The 15,135-nt window shown below is 45.7% G+C and overlaps 1 protein-coding gene across 11 annotated transcripts in view; it reads right to left on the reverse strand.

Moving 5' to 3' along the window:
• fhod1 (formin homology 2 domain containing 1) overlaps positions 1 to 15,135 on the reverse strand; it is a 50,957-nt gene that overhangs the window by 11,565 nt on the left and 24,257 nt on the right. For 3 of the 11 annotated variants that reach the window (XM_019361347.1, XM_019361352.1, XM_019361351.1), the window contains exons 4-14: positions 11,424 to 11,491; positions 8,851 to 8,956; positions 7,814 to 7,908; positions 7,627 to 7,738; positions 7,343 to 7,437; positions 7,119 to 7,262; positions 6,184 to 6,647; positions 4,490 to 4,597; positions 3,765 to 3,860; positions 3,036 to 3,062; positions 2,494 to 2,544 (exon numbers count right to left, since the gene is read on the reverse strand). In XM_019361347.1, coding sequence (XP_019216892.1) covers positions 2,494 to 2,544; positions 3,036 to 3,062; positions 3,765 to 3,860; positions 4,490 to 4,597; positions 6,184 to 6,647; positions 7,119 to 7,262; positions 7,343 to 7,437; positions 7,627 to 7,738; positions 7,814 to 7,908; positions 8,851 to 8,956; positions 11,424 to 11,491 — 1,366 coding nt within the window. The remainder of the gene's footprint in view (positions 1 to 2,493; positions 2,545 to 3,035; positions 3,063 to 3,764; positions 3,861 to 4,489; positions 4,598 to 6,183; positions 6,648 to 7,118; positions 7,263 to 7,342; positions 7,438 to 7,626; positions 7,739 to 7,813; positions 7,909 to 8,850; positions 8,957 to 11,423; positions 11,492 to 15,135) is intronic. The other 8 variants (XM_019361356.1, XM_019361366.1, XM_019361364.1 and 5 more) reach the window with 8 other exon arrangements.

Raw genomic sequence — 15,135 nt, forward strand, 5'->3', positions numbered from 1 at the left:
AGAGAGAGGAGGGGGGGCAGGGATTAGACCTGATCCCAGACTCCGAGGCTGCTTTGAGGAACCGGGAGGCAAACTTTTCTCGCGTTGAGTTAAAGGGGACCTTTTCAGTGTCTTCTCTTATTTCCTGTCTTCTTCAGGTTGTTGCACTTTTGGACGATCATATTAAACAAACGTTTGGCCAAAGTTTCAAATAAATAGGTCAACATATTTAAAAGCTCAGGTGCTACTTATGGAGGTTTGCCAATCAGGAGGGTGGGTGTCAGATTTAAGTGGAAAAGGTCCCCCTTAAGTTACTTTAACACCGAATCATCGCAGTCAAACTGATCTCAGATTCATTTTTATTCTCAACTGCAAACCAAACCAACTCCTGGCAGATTAAACACCAGCAATTAGACTCCACCCAGAGTTACAAAAGACAAAACCAAACCAAACTGAGGACCGGAGGACGTCGTCAGCCCCACCACCAGCAACACAACCCCCACCCACATCCGACTCTGCAGCACTGAAACATCCCACCGGTGCAGATTTATGACTTTAATATGTCAGGATTTGGACAGACCGGTGAGCCGTGGAGCCAACAGAAACACACACAAACCCAAACACACAATTTTTATATGGTGTTTTTATTATTCAGTTGTTCTTGGCCACCAACGAATCTCTTCTCATTTTGGCGTTCAGAGGTCAGTGCTAATTTAACATTTTCTAGTTCATTTTATGAAATGAGACGCTCTTTGGTGACATGAAGGGGTCAGTTTGGATGTGTGGTAATCATAATGTGTCTGTTTGTGACAGCGTGCCGTTTCCTCATCTACGACTGGTTCTACAAATTTTTTAAAAATTCAAAAATGCGCCCCAAAAAAAAGCTGTGAGTAGGAGAGACTCACAAAACGATTGGTCCCAAAGTCGGACCCAGCGATGAGCTCCTCCAAGCAAAGTCATATTTAGATAAAACTGGAGCAGAAGCAGGAGATGCTTCTGAAAAGTCCAAACCACCTTCCAAACATAACCGACTGTGTTACTGCTGAAAACAGGGCCGTGTGGGGTGTTTTCTGATTCTTTGTGGTCGTTTTACATCTTTTATCTGAGGTCACTTCGTACAGAGACACGGGGGTCCCGGTTATCCCTGCCCATCCACGCCTGTAGAGCAATTCACTGGGACTCTTACTTTGAAAACAAAGAATATTTTGTAACGTTTCCGTAAAACGTGCAGAAACTTTGCATTAGTTACATATTCAGACAGAAATATTATCATATCATCTTCTGATTAGTTTAAAGTCTTTAATACTGGCAGAGATTTGGAGGCGTCTTAAGATGTTAAAAGAGATGCAGCTGTTTCTCTCCGCCAAATGGAGAGAACAAAGTTCTTATGTGAGAAATTGTTTTTATTGAGGTACAAGTACACAAGTCTTAGCTGCAAGCGTACTGAAAAGTACGCTATACCATGTATATCAATACACATGTAGTTAGCTTATTTCTACCAGTACAGTGGAGTAGAGAGCGGTACTTTTGGAGATGGACCGGGTCCAGGTCCGGGGGACCGCAGAGCTGCCGGGTTCGGCTCTGCGATAGACAATCTGGGCTTCACGTCTGTGTTTAGTGGCTGCAGCTGCCTCCCAAAAATCACACAGCTACATTTTTGCTTCACTTTATGAGTTTCTATTGTTCTGGTCTGAACCACAGAAGGACAACAGATCCAGACCAGGACCAAGAAAAAACTACGGCTCAGGAGGGTTTGTGTGCTGGGAAATAGATAATCTACATTTAGCACAGAGATACTGGAGGCTTTGCTTTTGCTTCTCTTTTGTGTGAGACTTGAGCTGAGAACATTATAGACGGTGTCACTTTGAGCTTCTTGGAGCCGTTGCTGCTGCAAAATGTGACCCCGCAGCAGCTAAAGACCCTGACATGCACACAGACTGCATGTAACATGTGACAATGCATGAATGCATCCAATGCATGTTTCCATGCTACATCCTGCTGGTACAAACAAGCTTCTGCTTTCTTTGAAGGAATCCATGTCCATCTACTCTGAGCATTTCCTTTTACAGTGCTGCTTTCTCTCTTTGGTCAGTCGACACAGAACGGCAGCCATCGTTGGCTGAAAGATCACGACGAGACCGTGCACGGCGTCATTACACTGAATGACATCGGCACGATTCTTTCACGCCGGTTGCCTCGTCTGAAAACCCAAAATGACATAAAAGCAGCAGCTTTAAATCTGCATTAAGGGAGTTTAAATGTCACTCAAACAGCTTCATAACACACAACCCAACCCACTGAGGTGATGTAGTCCAACCAAAACACACACACGGGTGAGTTACCGTCACCTTAAAGGACATGAATTAATCACTTCCTGCTGACTCACCTTCACTCCAAACTACAAAGAGTCCTAAAGTTGATTTCAGTGATGACACACACAAACCAAACAAGCACCAGAGCCCGACAACCATCCCTGCAGCTCCCAGCATGCAGTGGGGCTGCAGCGGTACTTACTGAAACTTCCTCAGCACCGGCTTGTCCTGATTTACATTACAGTCAACTGGGCTGTAGAGACACAATACACATCTGAGCATGACACACACACACACACACACACACACACACACACATACGGAGAGACCCACCAGACGCACCAGCAGGCTTTCATCATCCTGTTCAGGCTGCAGCTGCATGCTGTAACCGGCTACTTTAACGTAAAACCTGCCGACGGGTGCTCAGCTGCATAAAAACTCTTAAAGGAGCCCCTTCAAAGTCAGACCTCTGTATATGTGGCCCACCTAACAACAGACGATCCAGAGAATCATGTAAAAAAGCAGAAACTGAAACCAAAAAAATAGAGCCTGAAAAGAAAACCGTTCAGCACAGATGAATGAGGTCAGTTAAAGGTTCCCCTCCCATATTGAAGCACCTGAATCCAGCCCGATGTACAAAAGTGTCACTCGTCAAAGACTCATTTTATGCAGCTGAACACCAGACTGACGACTACAGACACACAGGACGATGAGGAGGAGCAGGAGGAGGAGACGTGTACTTACCAGAAGAGCTCCTCATCCTCCCCAGAGCTGGGAGAGGAATAAAAGGAGACGGAGGAAAAAAAAAAAAAAAAAAAAAAAAAAAAAAAAGGGAGCAGGAATTTTGGAGGAGAAAGAGAAAGAGACAACACATTATAATGTTATAACCGAGAGGAAGCACGCCGAGAGTAAAGGACTAATAACGGAGAGAGCGAAGAAGCTGCGGCTGAACTTTTCACCGTCTGCAGCCGTTCTTACTGCAGCGTCACCGTTTTTATCAAACTGAAAATCAGAGCCAAAAATCATCTTTGACAGACAAAAATGATTCTGAATCACATAGAAAAACTAAAAGAAAAGGTAACGAGACATCAACAACTTAAACATGGAAGAAAAAGTTCAACTAAACTGACAAAAAACGGACATAATCCATCTCAAAATAATAATTACATTTTCCATAAAATTATCTGGATGCTCTATACACGCCATTAAATGGGAATCAGCCAGGAATTTAAACACAGAGTATAATCAAGTTTTTATAAAAGAAAAATAACGAAGGTTAAAGAAATGATCCAGAAACAATAAAAAAAAAAATGCCCACCAAGTTCCAGAACAACGCTGGACCCTTTAAAAGGCTAAATTTGATCCCTCCTGCAGTGATAACCCTGCACAGCGACGCCACACACACACGTGGTTTAACCGTCCGTTAAACAAACAAACAACAGAGCGCCCCAAAAAATCAGCTGATTCACTTACTTTGCTTTAGTTTTGGGGTCCGTCTTGTTGTCGGGCTGCTGCAGATTCGACTGCGAATTCTCGCGCAGAGAGAGATCTGGGGAGGATGGACTGTAACACACACACACACACAATAAGCAAACAGCCAAGAAGAGAGAGAGACTGCTTTAAAAACATTGCTCTCTGCCAGTTCATTCCACCACTGCTGTGTGTGTGTGTGTGTGTGTGTGTGTGTGTGTGTGTGTGTGTGTGTGTGTGTGTGTGTGTGTGTGTTGCTCCACGTCTGCAGCGACCATCAAGAAAAATCAGTACTACTGTCAGCGTCTGACGGGTCAGTGAGGAACATGTGACCAGACGTTAGATGAACCCTTAACGAGCTCCTGTTATTGCAGGTTTTTCACAGAGCTGTGTGGACAGCAGAGTGGATGTGAACGAGTCCACGGTGAGTAAGACTGAAAGCTAAAAGTTCAGCTACACGTTATTTAGAAAACACCAGACAATAGTTGCCTCAAGCCTGTGTGGTATGAGAAATATACATGATAGTGAGAAATGTTATTGGTCTGTGATTTTGCAAAAAAACTTAAAATAAATAATGACAGTGATTGTGAATACTAAAGGGACTGAAGGCATGGCAGTGGACAGAGTGCTGCAGGGAGCACTAGCATGACTGCAGAGTGTTTGTTAGTCTACAGCAGACAGGCAGGAGTCCTGGTTGCAGGTCTGAGGTCAGTCTCAGTGCTACAGACCTGCAGTCGGCCCGATGCTCCTCAGAGATGGAGCTGGTTTTGGAGAAGAACCTGGATTTCCTGCTTAGACCCAGAGACGACATGTGGTGGCTGAGGAAAGAGCGACTCCTAGTGGTCAAGATGCAGGACAGCAGAGCGAGAGAGAGGGAGAGAGACAGAGGGGAAGGAATCGGTGGTTAAATCAGAGACAGGGACCCAACACCAAGACACCCAGATGAGGAAAAAACAAAACAAAACAGAAAAAGAGCCCGAGATAAGAGGAAGAAAAAATATAACCAGAGGTGAGAGAAAGCGTCCACGGTGGTGTGATCTGTTGAAAATCACCACAACTGGAAAATCCTGATTATTCTGCCATCATGACAATATCAGCTTTAAAAAAATTAACACCTGTTTTTAAATCATCAAACCAGTCAGTTAAAAAAGAAAAGAAAACTTGGAAGCAATAAACTCTCCTGGGATAAATCAGCAGATAAAAAAAACAAACAGGTAATAAAACTGGCTAACACGTCTCCACTGATTAATCTGATCCCTTTGAGTTTGTACTGCAGAGTTTGGCGAGCGTATGGCAGCGCACTGCCGTAATCTCAGGGAGGACAACAGCCATGAGGGACGGCGGGCCGTTTGGTGTGCAGTAATATTTAGGCCAGGGGTGGGGAGCTCCAGGCCTCGAGGGCCGGTGTCCTGCAGATTTTAGATCTCACCCTGGGTCAACACACCTGAATCACATGATTAGTTCATTATTAGGCCTCTGGAGAACTTCAAGACATGTTGAGGAGGTCATTTAGACATTTCAATCAGCTGTGTTGGATCAGGGACACATCTAAAACCTGCAGGACACCGGCCCTCGAGGCCTGGAGTTCCTCCAGGCGGTGGTACATGTTCAAATAAGGACCACATGAAGGCCAGGATGCAGTTTCCCAGCAAAACATTCCTCTGTAGTGACAGGATCGCTGCTCCTCACATCAGCTGTTTTCAGTGTTTCTGTTGTTATGGCTGAGTGGTGTTTAGATTATAATATAGATCATGACGGTTAACTCTTTCACACCTACAACAGCCCGTTTTTCACGAACTTGAACAACTCTTGGTTGTGAACACAGAATGACTGAAACCACTTTCCTCTCCGGCTCTGCAATGACTAAAACACGACTAACATTCGACCTGCCGGCGTCCCTTTAAACGCCCGTTTCTGCAGAGGCCAAACACGAGCAGAAAGGTTTACCCGCTGAGGACAAACATTCCTGCTGATTGAACTCACAGAAAAGCTGCTTCCAAACAAAACACGCCCCTCGTCTCCCCCCCTCCTCAGTCCGTCTGTCGGTCTAAACTTGGTAAACTCCGAGCAGCGGGAGAAGACGACGGCGCAGACCACAGCACCCGAGGGAGACGCAGTCTGACTGCTGCCTCCGATTAACAGCCGACACGGCGTTTGACCTGCAGGAGAGTCACGATCACAGGAAGGACTTCAGGTCGTTTCCTCCCACAAACCAGCAGAAAAGCACGCTCGCACATCTGAACCTCCACTACTGCCTCGATTTCAGGTTTCTACTTGGGCTCCGTTTAGTGAAACATCTGGAGCTGTCGAATGTTATACGAGCTTCCTCGAGATTAAAGGTTACCTAGCTGTCATTGATTAGTCTCACTGATTATTAATGATCAGAATCAGGACGTAAAGGTCACGAGCAGAGTGAACTCACGGGCTTGGCGGCGTTTTTGTTCCCTGCTCTGTGTCCATGGTGCCGTTGGGGGACGTGTGGGGAGGCAGCGGAGATCCTCTCCGGGATCCGGACGGACTGGAGGCGGAGCTGCTGTGCTCGGAGGCCAGCGGGGACGAGGCCCTGCTGCCGAGACCCGCCGTGGGCTCGGGAGGAGATGACCGGGGAGACGGTGGAGAGGCAGCGGGGGAGACTGTGGGAGACGCAGCGGGGGAGGTGGCTGGTGACACCGAGGAGTTGACAGAAGATGGCGAGAAGAGGGTAGGAGTGGTCGGGGCGGTGGAGGGAGACGAGGGTGTGGGCGAGGAGCGGGCGTTGAGAAGATTCTGACTGGACGAGCGGCGGCTCCTCGGTCCATCCTGCTCGCCGGTTGCCAACTTTCTTCTCTCTTTACGTAGGAGGGGGGAGGAGTCATCCACCTCACCGTCTTCGTACTTCAGAGTATTCTGCACACACACACACACACACACACACACAGAAAGACTGAGCATGCTCTAAGATCTTTGTCCCTCATATAAGGGGTAACAGAAGTCACATGACTGAATGATGATGGTTACAGACCTGCACCTTATAAATTCAATGCTTCTCATATTAGCGCCATAAATCCTGCGATTGCTGCTGGTTACACACTGAAGCAGCGCCCCTGTGCACTGACACACATCCTAAATCTCACCGTATCAGCACTCAATGTTGGGATGTTGTGCAAAATGCAAATAAAGCTGAGATGGAGCCACAATTTTTATTGATAACAGTAAATGTTTTTAAAGGCCGAACTGCAGCAGGCCAGCTGTAGCACTCAGGACCTGTTAGCAGGGCGCTTTCAACGACAGACTTTCACCGAAAAAGACGTCTGTTTGGAGGCAGCATGTGTTCCTCAAAAATGTAAATGTATGTAAATCCCTGTTTTTCGTCGTTACCTCGTATATGGTGAACTGCGTCCGCAGGTCTGGCTCCGTCCCCTTGCTGTTCATGTGTTTGCGGACGACGGCCTCCATCCCCAGCAGCTCCAGCTTGTCCGTCACATCGTAGAACGAGTCCTGGTCCGGGAGCGCCGCCAGAGTCTGAGAAGCACACGGAGGAGTGAGTTTGTGGACCCTCCGAACTTCTGACCTTCTCGCTTACATTTAGAAATTTTGCTTACCTTGTTGATGAGTGTCATGGCGAACACGAGCAGCTCCGTGTCGGCGCCGTTCCTCTCCTCCAGGACCTCCATCATATAACTCCATGGCTTCACACCTGCCAGACACACACAAAAACACCTGATCATCATGCAGCTGAGCATCTGGTGAAGCTACCCGTGTCACATTCAGGGCATCCGTCAGAGGAAGAGGTGATAGGTCACATGGAGCAGCTAATGAGAGTAAACGTTACAGACACGTTATACGTGATCTTACATAAAAACATCATCTGTGTTTTTGTGCGCACCTCTCTGTCCAGCCACGGTGTTGACGGCTCTGATGAGCAGAGGACTGTTGGACTCTGAGTACTCCACGAAGACAATGAGCAGCTTCAGGGCAGTTTTCACCACCAGGCGAGACTGAAACAGACAAAGGTGTTGAGTGTTTGACCAGCAGGTGGCGTCGCACCACTGCTCTGAGGTCCGAGGACTCACCGAGCTTCCCGTCAGCGTGTACAGCCACTGCACCGTCTCGTTGTGGTTGATCACTCCGTTCATGCCGTCCACAAACAGCATGATCTGACTGAGAGCTGAGGACACACAGACAGATGGATGAGCGCTGGCGTTTCCACAGAAGGCTCCAGCAGCTGCAGAGGAGCCTATAATCTGCAGCGCTGACTCAGCTTTCTGTGGGTTTGCTGGATGTGTGAAGCCGAAGCTCCGTTTCCATTCTGACCGAACACAAGAGCATGCGCCGATCCGAGCACGCGGCCCCGGGTCTGTGCTTCTGCGCTGGCGCCGTCGGCACGTTCCCAGTGAAAGCGCCAAGTTTCACTGCTGCCACTGTTTGTGTTCCTGTCATTTAGGTGAAATTATGCCTGCCGGGCAGAAAGTGCTGCGGCTGACACAATAATTTACACATTTGTTGCTTCTGGGCTTGTTTTTCCTTTTCCAGTTATACTAAAAGCTTCCAGCTGATCCAAAATGCTGTAATTCAAAGTAACCTCGGTAAGCTTTACAGCAAATCTCACCATTAAAAAACACAACACACGTCTACACTTTGCATTAATTGAACCAATATTCGATTTCGTCTACTATAACCTTATGATACTAAATTAAACTAAATCAAATTTTCCTGTTAAACTGGCGCTGGTGTTAATGTTCCTGTGTTGCTGTAGATCTAAACGCCCGAGCAGGTGGATTACCTGCAGGATTATGAGCTGTGTTTAGTGCTCAGACCAAAAACTAAACAGTCCTACAGTTAAACACACAAACCTTCACATCAGGCATGTTCACTGAGTGGATATCTGCTTCAGACAGGCTTCTCACAGATCTGTGTTCAGCCGTGTGACAGCTCAGGCACGATGAATCATAAGAAATTAAAGAAGTTAATTTAGTGTTTTTGGAATTTACAAATGCTTTTTCGCCTTATGTGAATGACCTCGGTGCTCTGAGCATCTCTGTGCACACGCGAACATTCAAAGGTTTCACAGCCTCCCTTTAATCCTCAGTGAGAGTCGGTGGAGTCTCACCTCTCAGGATGTAGTTCTGGTAGTTGTGGTCGGCCTCCGCCCCGACTTTAATGAAACACGTCAGCCCGTCGGAGGCCACAAACTCTGGAACCAGGTCTTTATCATCCTGCAGACAGAAAAGACTCGTTTAGGAGACTGTTCCAGCTGGTGTTACAGAGAGCAGAGCTCCTGCTGCAGAGGCAGTCACGCTGCAGCTTGTTTTTAATACTCAAGTCAGACCTTTGTTCCCCGAGGTTAGCCTGCAAGGCTCACAGGTAACAACAGCTCGCACAGACAGAAGCATGAAGCAACACATCAATATGTCAACAGTTAATCTCAAGAACTTCAGGCCCTTCATAGTTTATGTGCCGACCTGCAGAGTCTGTCGTTTCTCAGAAATGGCTCATGTGACTTTTGTGCTTTACGTGTTTATATTATCTTTGCTGATGGATTAATATAGAAACAGGACGTCCCCGCAGCTGCTTCTCATGGTGAAGCCAGTTTTTTATAAACTCATGTAATCAATCCTGTCATGAGAAACTGCATTTCCTCATATTTTGCCTTTAAAATGCCAGTGCTGCAGCATAGGGAAGGGAAGTGTGGGAACGTCGTGTTGGAGTGTATTGTTATGCCTCGAAGTGGCCTTGAGCAGCAAGAAGCCACTCGCTGATGAACTTTGATCAGGAATACCAAACTTGGCTGCTGCAGCCACTTGTTTTTCTAACGTGTGCGTTCTTGTGAGTCTGACTTTGTGTCTGTGTCAGTGCCTGCTGCAGTTACAACATCCATGCCAACGGCCACTGAAGAAATCTAAAGACTGTCTCATAATTACCAGATAATATTACAGGAACCAGCAGCAGTGAGACCCGTGTGACCCATTTCTTTTAATCATGCAGGATAAACAGATCCGAGAGGGTTGTTCAAACCTTTAAACAGCTGGTTTGCATTTAAGACGTTTTTACATCATCGTTAGCCAAAGACACTACGTCAGGTGGCTGCCATTAATTATTTCCACTTTTAGGAGATTCTTTTTTCTAATGTTAATCAGAATAAACCTGAAAAAAAATCCACTTAGAAACCAGAGAAACTAAAACTACAGCCACAGAGCAAACAACAGGTGCAGGCATCTCCCAGGCTCTACCTCAGACTACTAGACGAATGCAATCAAGACCTCAGCTGAAAAGAAGTACACTATTTTTCGGACCATAAGGCGCATTAAGCAAAAACAAAACAGTCAGATAAGTCAAACTTTACTCAACTCAATCTTTTTGCTTCCTTCACTTCTGTACCATTGATTCATTAATGTTGAATTCCCTAATAGCTGCTCTATTCCCATGTTGTTGCAGTATATTAATGACTAACCTCGTATTGTGGATGGATTATCTCAGTTGTTCTCCTGACTGAAGTTTGGTCCGTTTACAGCATCCTGCCATGTGATTGTATTTGTCCCTAACCATCGGGAACCCTCACGTTAACTTTTATCAAGTGGAAAAAAGTTAGCGTTCATCCTCCAGGTTCACTGTTTATGCTATGCTAACATAGCTGTGTCGCTAGCGATCACGTAAATGGTAAATGGTAAATGGCCTGTATTTATATAGCGCTTTTCTGGTCCCTAAGGACCCCAAAGCGCTTTACATATCCAGTCATTCACCCATTCACACACACATTCACACACTGGTGATGGCAAGCTACATTGTAGCCACAGCCACCCTGGGGCGCACTGACAGAGGCGAGGCTGCCGGACACTGGCGCCACCGGGCCCTCTGACCACCACCAGTAGGCAACGGGTGAAGTGTCTTGCCCAAGGACACAACGACCGAGACTGTCCGAGCCGGGGCTCGAACCGGTAACCTTCCGGTTACAAGGCGAACTCCCAACTCTTGAGCCACGATCGCCCGAAGCACATCGTAGCACATCATTATATACCAGCTAGCCCAACTTCAGTAACCCTACAAACGTCACTGCTGTTTAGTTTTCTGTCTTCATTTATGTTGGAAGTGATAGCAGAGCTGTACGTTTTAATTCTTTCAGAAATCTCAGTCAGAACATGCTATATCATGTTTAGATGGAAGCTAGCGAGCTAACTTCCTGCTAACTTCTAACTCAGTTAAATGTAATAAATCCTGTTTTCATGGATGCCTGGATGTTAAACTTAATTGTTACACCTGGTAAATCAGCAACACTGATCATTTTATTAAAGACGAAAGAAATTAGACAGTTTTTAACTCTCAGTGATGCTGCAGTGTTTTGGACCCGAAAGGCGGAGTTTAGGACCCAGATTACTCCGCGAGGCTCCTGACTACGGTAGCTGTAATGCTTCACAATCCATCAAGCAGGGGTAGCTTACCAAAGTTGTACCAAAACATTTTTTGACATATTTTTGAGCGCCCTGCACCATATAAAATCGGTTCGAGGTCAGTGAGCACAACCAGAATTCATACATAAGGTGCACCAGGTTATAAGGCGCACTGTCGATTTTTGAGAAAATTAAAGTGCGCCTTATAGTGCGCAAAACACGGTAAAATCATTTCACGTGCGTGTAAGCTGAGCTGTGCTTAAACGAGATGTAAAGTTCTGACAGGTGAGCGTGTTACCTGGAAGAGCTGTTTGAGAGAGAAGAGGGACCGCCGGAGCTCTGGACCCTGGGAGTTGTACAGTTTCTCTGAAACACAAGGAGAGATGCAGGAAGTCACTTCATAACCAGTGGTGACATAAAAACGTCAAATAGCCTGTCTTCAAGTTTTAAGCACAGCACTTAGTACTTAACCTAAGTTAACCTAAGAAGCTTCCCTTAAACAGAGGATGGAGATGGCGGCGGCGGGGGGGGGGGGGGTTAAAAACAACAAAACCATTTCCTGTCCCCCCCCCACAGCCTCTGATTTTGATATGATGATATGTTTGAAATGTAGCCGTTCAGAAGAAAAGGCTCAATTCTGATGACACAGTGCAGTTTAAGTGAATCTAAACCAAAATACCATTAAAATATAATCAATTTCACAAAATTCTCAAACACTCCTTTTACTTTCATTTAAACACAGTGAATCTCTGCAGAGAGCTGAGCAGGAATGACTGATTTCCACTTAGATGAACATTAAACATCTTTACTGCTCTTAAACACAGACTACACCTGAGCAGGTGATGTGCACGTACAGATCTCTTTAATCCGGGAGGAGCGATGCAGGTTTCTGAAATTTGAGTCATGTCAGATCAGGACTCTCAGGTCCACGACAACACAAACACGAGCAATCAGAAAACAAACAAGCCTGCAGTTCATCAAACAAACAGCAGGTGGCGCGAAGACGCTACAGCAGAGGAGACCACACTCATTAAAAAGCTCAATTAAAATGTGTGTTTTCTGACTCCATTTCCACTGCTCAGTGCACCAACCACAAGCATCTTACAACCAGAATGAATGATTGAGTCCCTGCAGTTTCAGTTGCATGCTCTGCCTTTAAGCCCACTTTGGAATTTTTGGAATTTCTGTGTGAAACTTGACATTCTGCCCGTGTTAGCCAGTAACTGCTGTTTCAGTTGTAAACAGCACTCAGTTTATAGGAGTGAGCTTGCACTAGTCTCTGCTCAGTTTCATGGTCGGTCAGCGACAGTCATCCACCTGTATGCAAAGCTCTACCAAGGCTCAAATTTTCCTCCACGACAGATGCAAATGGCGTCAAAAAGCATCAAACTGATGTCTCACAAGTTTTCGTTACCATCTTCTGTGAATTTATGAAGCTGTAACACAAAATTAAAGATCAAAGTCAACATCTGGCTCTGAATCAGCTACAATGTAACCAAGACTGACTTCTCAGAAAATTTCATGCAAATCGCTTCATAATCCTAATTACAAACAAGCTGAACCAATCCCGTGTCCTCTTTGGTGACACCAATGACCCCATAAATCTGTGTTCTGAGCTTGTTTTGGGGAGCCGGGAGAGGACTTCCTTTCTACTTTTTTTTTTTAATCTCCCATTAGATGGAGCCTTATTAGCTTGTTTTTCCTTACAGCAGTACCATAATTAATATGTTCAGTTTTTCCTGGTTTCCAGAGTCTGACTGGACCACCGCAGGTTGTGGAAACACTGCCCCCTGTCCTGCAGGCTGCCTCGTAACCACGTGTCAGCCTTCAGGCTCAGGCCTCTCGAGACTGGCACCAAAAATGAGTCAATCCCCACAGACTCCAAAAAAATCCATCTTCAGCATTAAAAGGCATATTTATAGCTTGGTACAAAATAAATGCATAGTTTCCACTTTAATCACAACTGGACATTTTTAAAACACCTGTTTTGGTTAAATCTTAAATTTATGGGCTTGGCTGCTTTGATTGTGCTGCTGTGATGATACAGGGAGCTGTAACTGCTACACCTCTAAACCGGACCCCCACACCATGTTTTAGGAACAATAAGTGGGCTTTCTGTTACAGCTCATCTAAGAAGCTTGTACTTCGGTCTCACATGCACCTGAGAGCTGTGTGCATCTTTTATATACCAGTCAGACATTTTTGATTGCAATGCGATTTGTGTGTCCACTCAGGGTACTGACCTTAAAGGTCAACACTGTCTGGGACATTAGAAACATATCAGGATTGTGCTCAGAGACGTCTCGTCTATTCCACAAGAGCTCTGGGAAATAATCTCAATCTGATGCTGAAGCTAAATAAACTGGAGACAGTTTGAGTGAAAGTAGAGAAACAGAGAAGTGATTATAAGAGTTCATGAGAAACTGACTCTGGAACACAAATCAAAGCAAGGAAAAAAAAAAGGATATGAAACAGAAATAAATACAAACATGCAGTAACCAGGGCCTATCGCAGAGGGAGGAAGTCACAGGAGGTGTACGTCGCTACAGCCACATAAACCATAAATCACTCCTGAATGGCCCGCAGTCACGAGCAGCCGCTCGTACACAAATACTGACTGATCGATTTTATACAAGTGTGATTGGCTAAGAGCCTCGCTGGCAGCTAAGACATCTAACCAAAACAAGGAAGTTCAGTGTTTACATGTCAGACAGTTAAGAGCCTCTTTAATGATGAGGGATGTTTGCATGGTATCAAAACACAATCGTGTACAGAGTTTTCTTCAGACGGAGACGGCCATCAGGCGGACGAGCGTGGAGAGACACATTTCCTCCATCGCCCTCGGCGCTACAGTGACGCCAGCCCTGCAGAAATAACAGGGGCTTAATAGAAACTTGTGATGAACAGCTTCGCAGCCTGACGTTAAACGGCTGGAGAAATATCTCACCGGACGGCGTGACATTTCTAAATCTGACAGAGCCATCCAGAAAAGCTGTTCGTCAGCACAATCAGGAGAAAGCATCGCAGGAGTGATTCCCGACACCTGCAGGGAAAGTGAGGATACACTTTCATCGGTTTGCATTTGAACTGCCGACATGAACCGAGATTGTATGATGTAATAACCAGCCTGCGGTTGGCACGGCAAGGATTACAACAACAAGAAGATAGAGGATGTTGTGTGTTCGTTGTGAGTCCTGGTTTTAAGATGGTAACGGAGTTGACAGGCGAGGTTTCCACCACAAATATTATGAAGCTTTGAAAGCCTCTATCAGCTACCAGCACTACTTCAAATAAACTGCTTAATTTAAAGGTGAAAATCAGTTTCAGTCACATCTTGATTGATTTAACAAAAATCCTCTGTGGAAGCATCCAAAAGGCAAAAACGGCCACAAAATCTTGGACATGACTGTAACTCGGGGGTAGTTTCTGTTGCAGATGCGTACAGATATAACCAAACCTGGACTTCACCTTGTGACCATCTTCTTTGAGAGCTCACTGCTGTTTCCACAGCTTATGTTTAAGTCATTATCTGTAACATGCTGGTCAGTTGTCCTACACCAAGATTTGCTTACGGTCATATCTAGACCAATCACCAAACACTTACATCATTCAAAGGTTCCTGTTTTCCTGGAAAGTAGTGACACTAAAACAGGAACTAAAAAAGTTCTTAGGAACTTTTATAGCCTTCAGCTCCTTACATGTGGATCGAGACTCTTCAGAGAGCTAGAAGATAAACCAGAGGAGGCACCTCTTATTTTAGCTCCCGTCTCTTTAAGGCGACGGGTCAGGATGGGTAACACCTCCTGTACAAGTCCCTCTGTTACACAGTCACCGATCTCTGACGGTTTGCAGTGGGATGATTTATTTTTCCCCAAACTTTGCTCCTGTGTCTCACATTAAAGCTGCAGCTGGTGTGTTCGTCTCCAGAGGTTTAGGCAACGTTTCGGAGGCTCAACTGAAACTGCTCAGTGGGCAGAGGTGACTTATCATTTCAAACTAAATTACAGCTG

Source organism: Oreochromis niloticus, linkage group LG1 (assembly GCF_001858045.2).
Source record: "Oreochromis niloticus isolate F11D_XX linkage group LG1, O_niloticus_UMD_NMBU, whole genome shotgun sequence".
NCBI classification, from domain to species: domain Eukaryota; kingdom Metazoa; phylum Chordata; class Actinopteri; order Cichliformes; family Cichlidae; genus Oreochromis; species Oreochromis niloticus.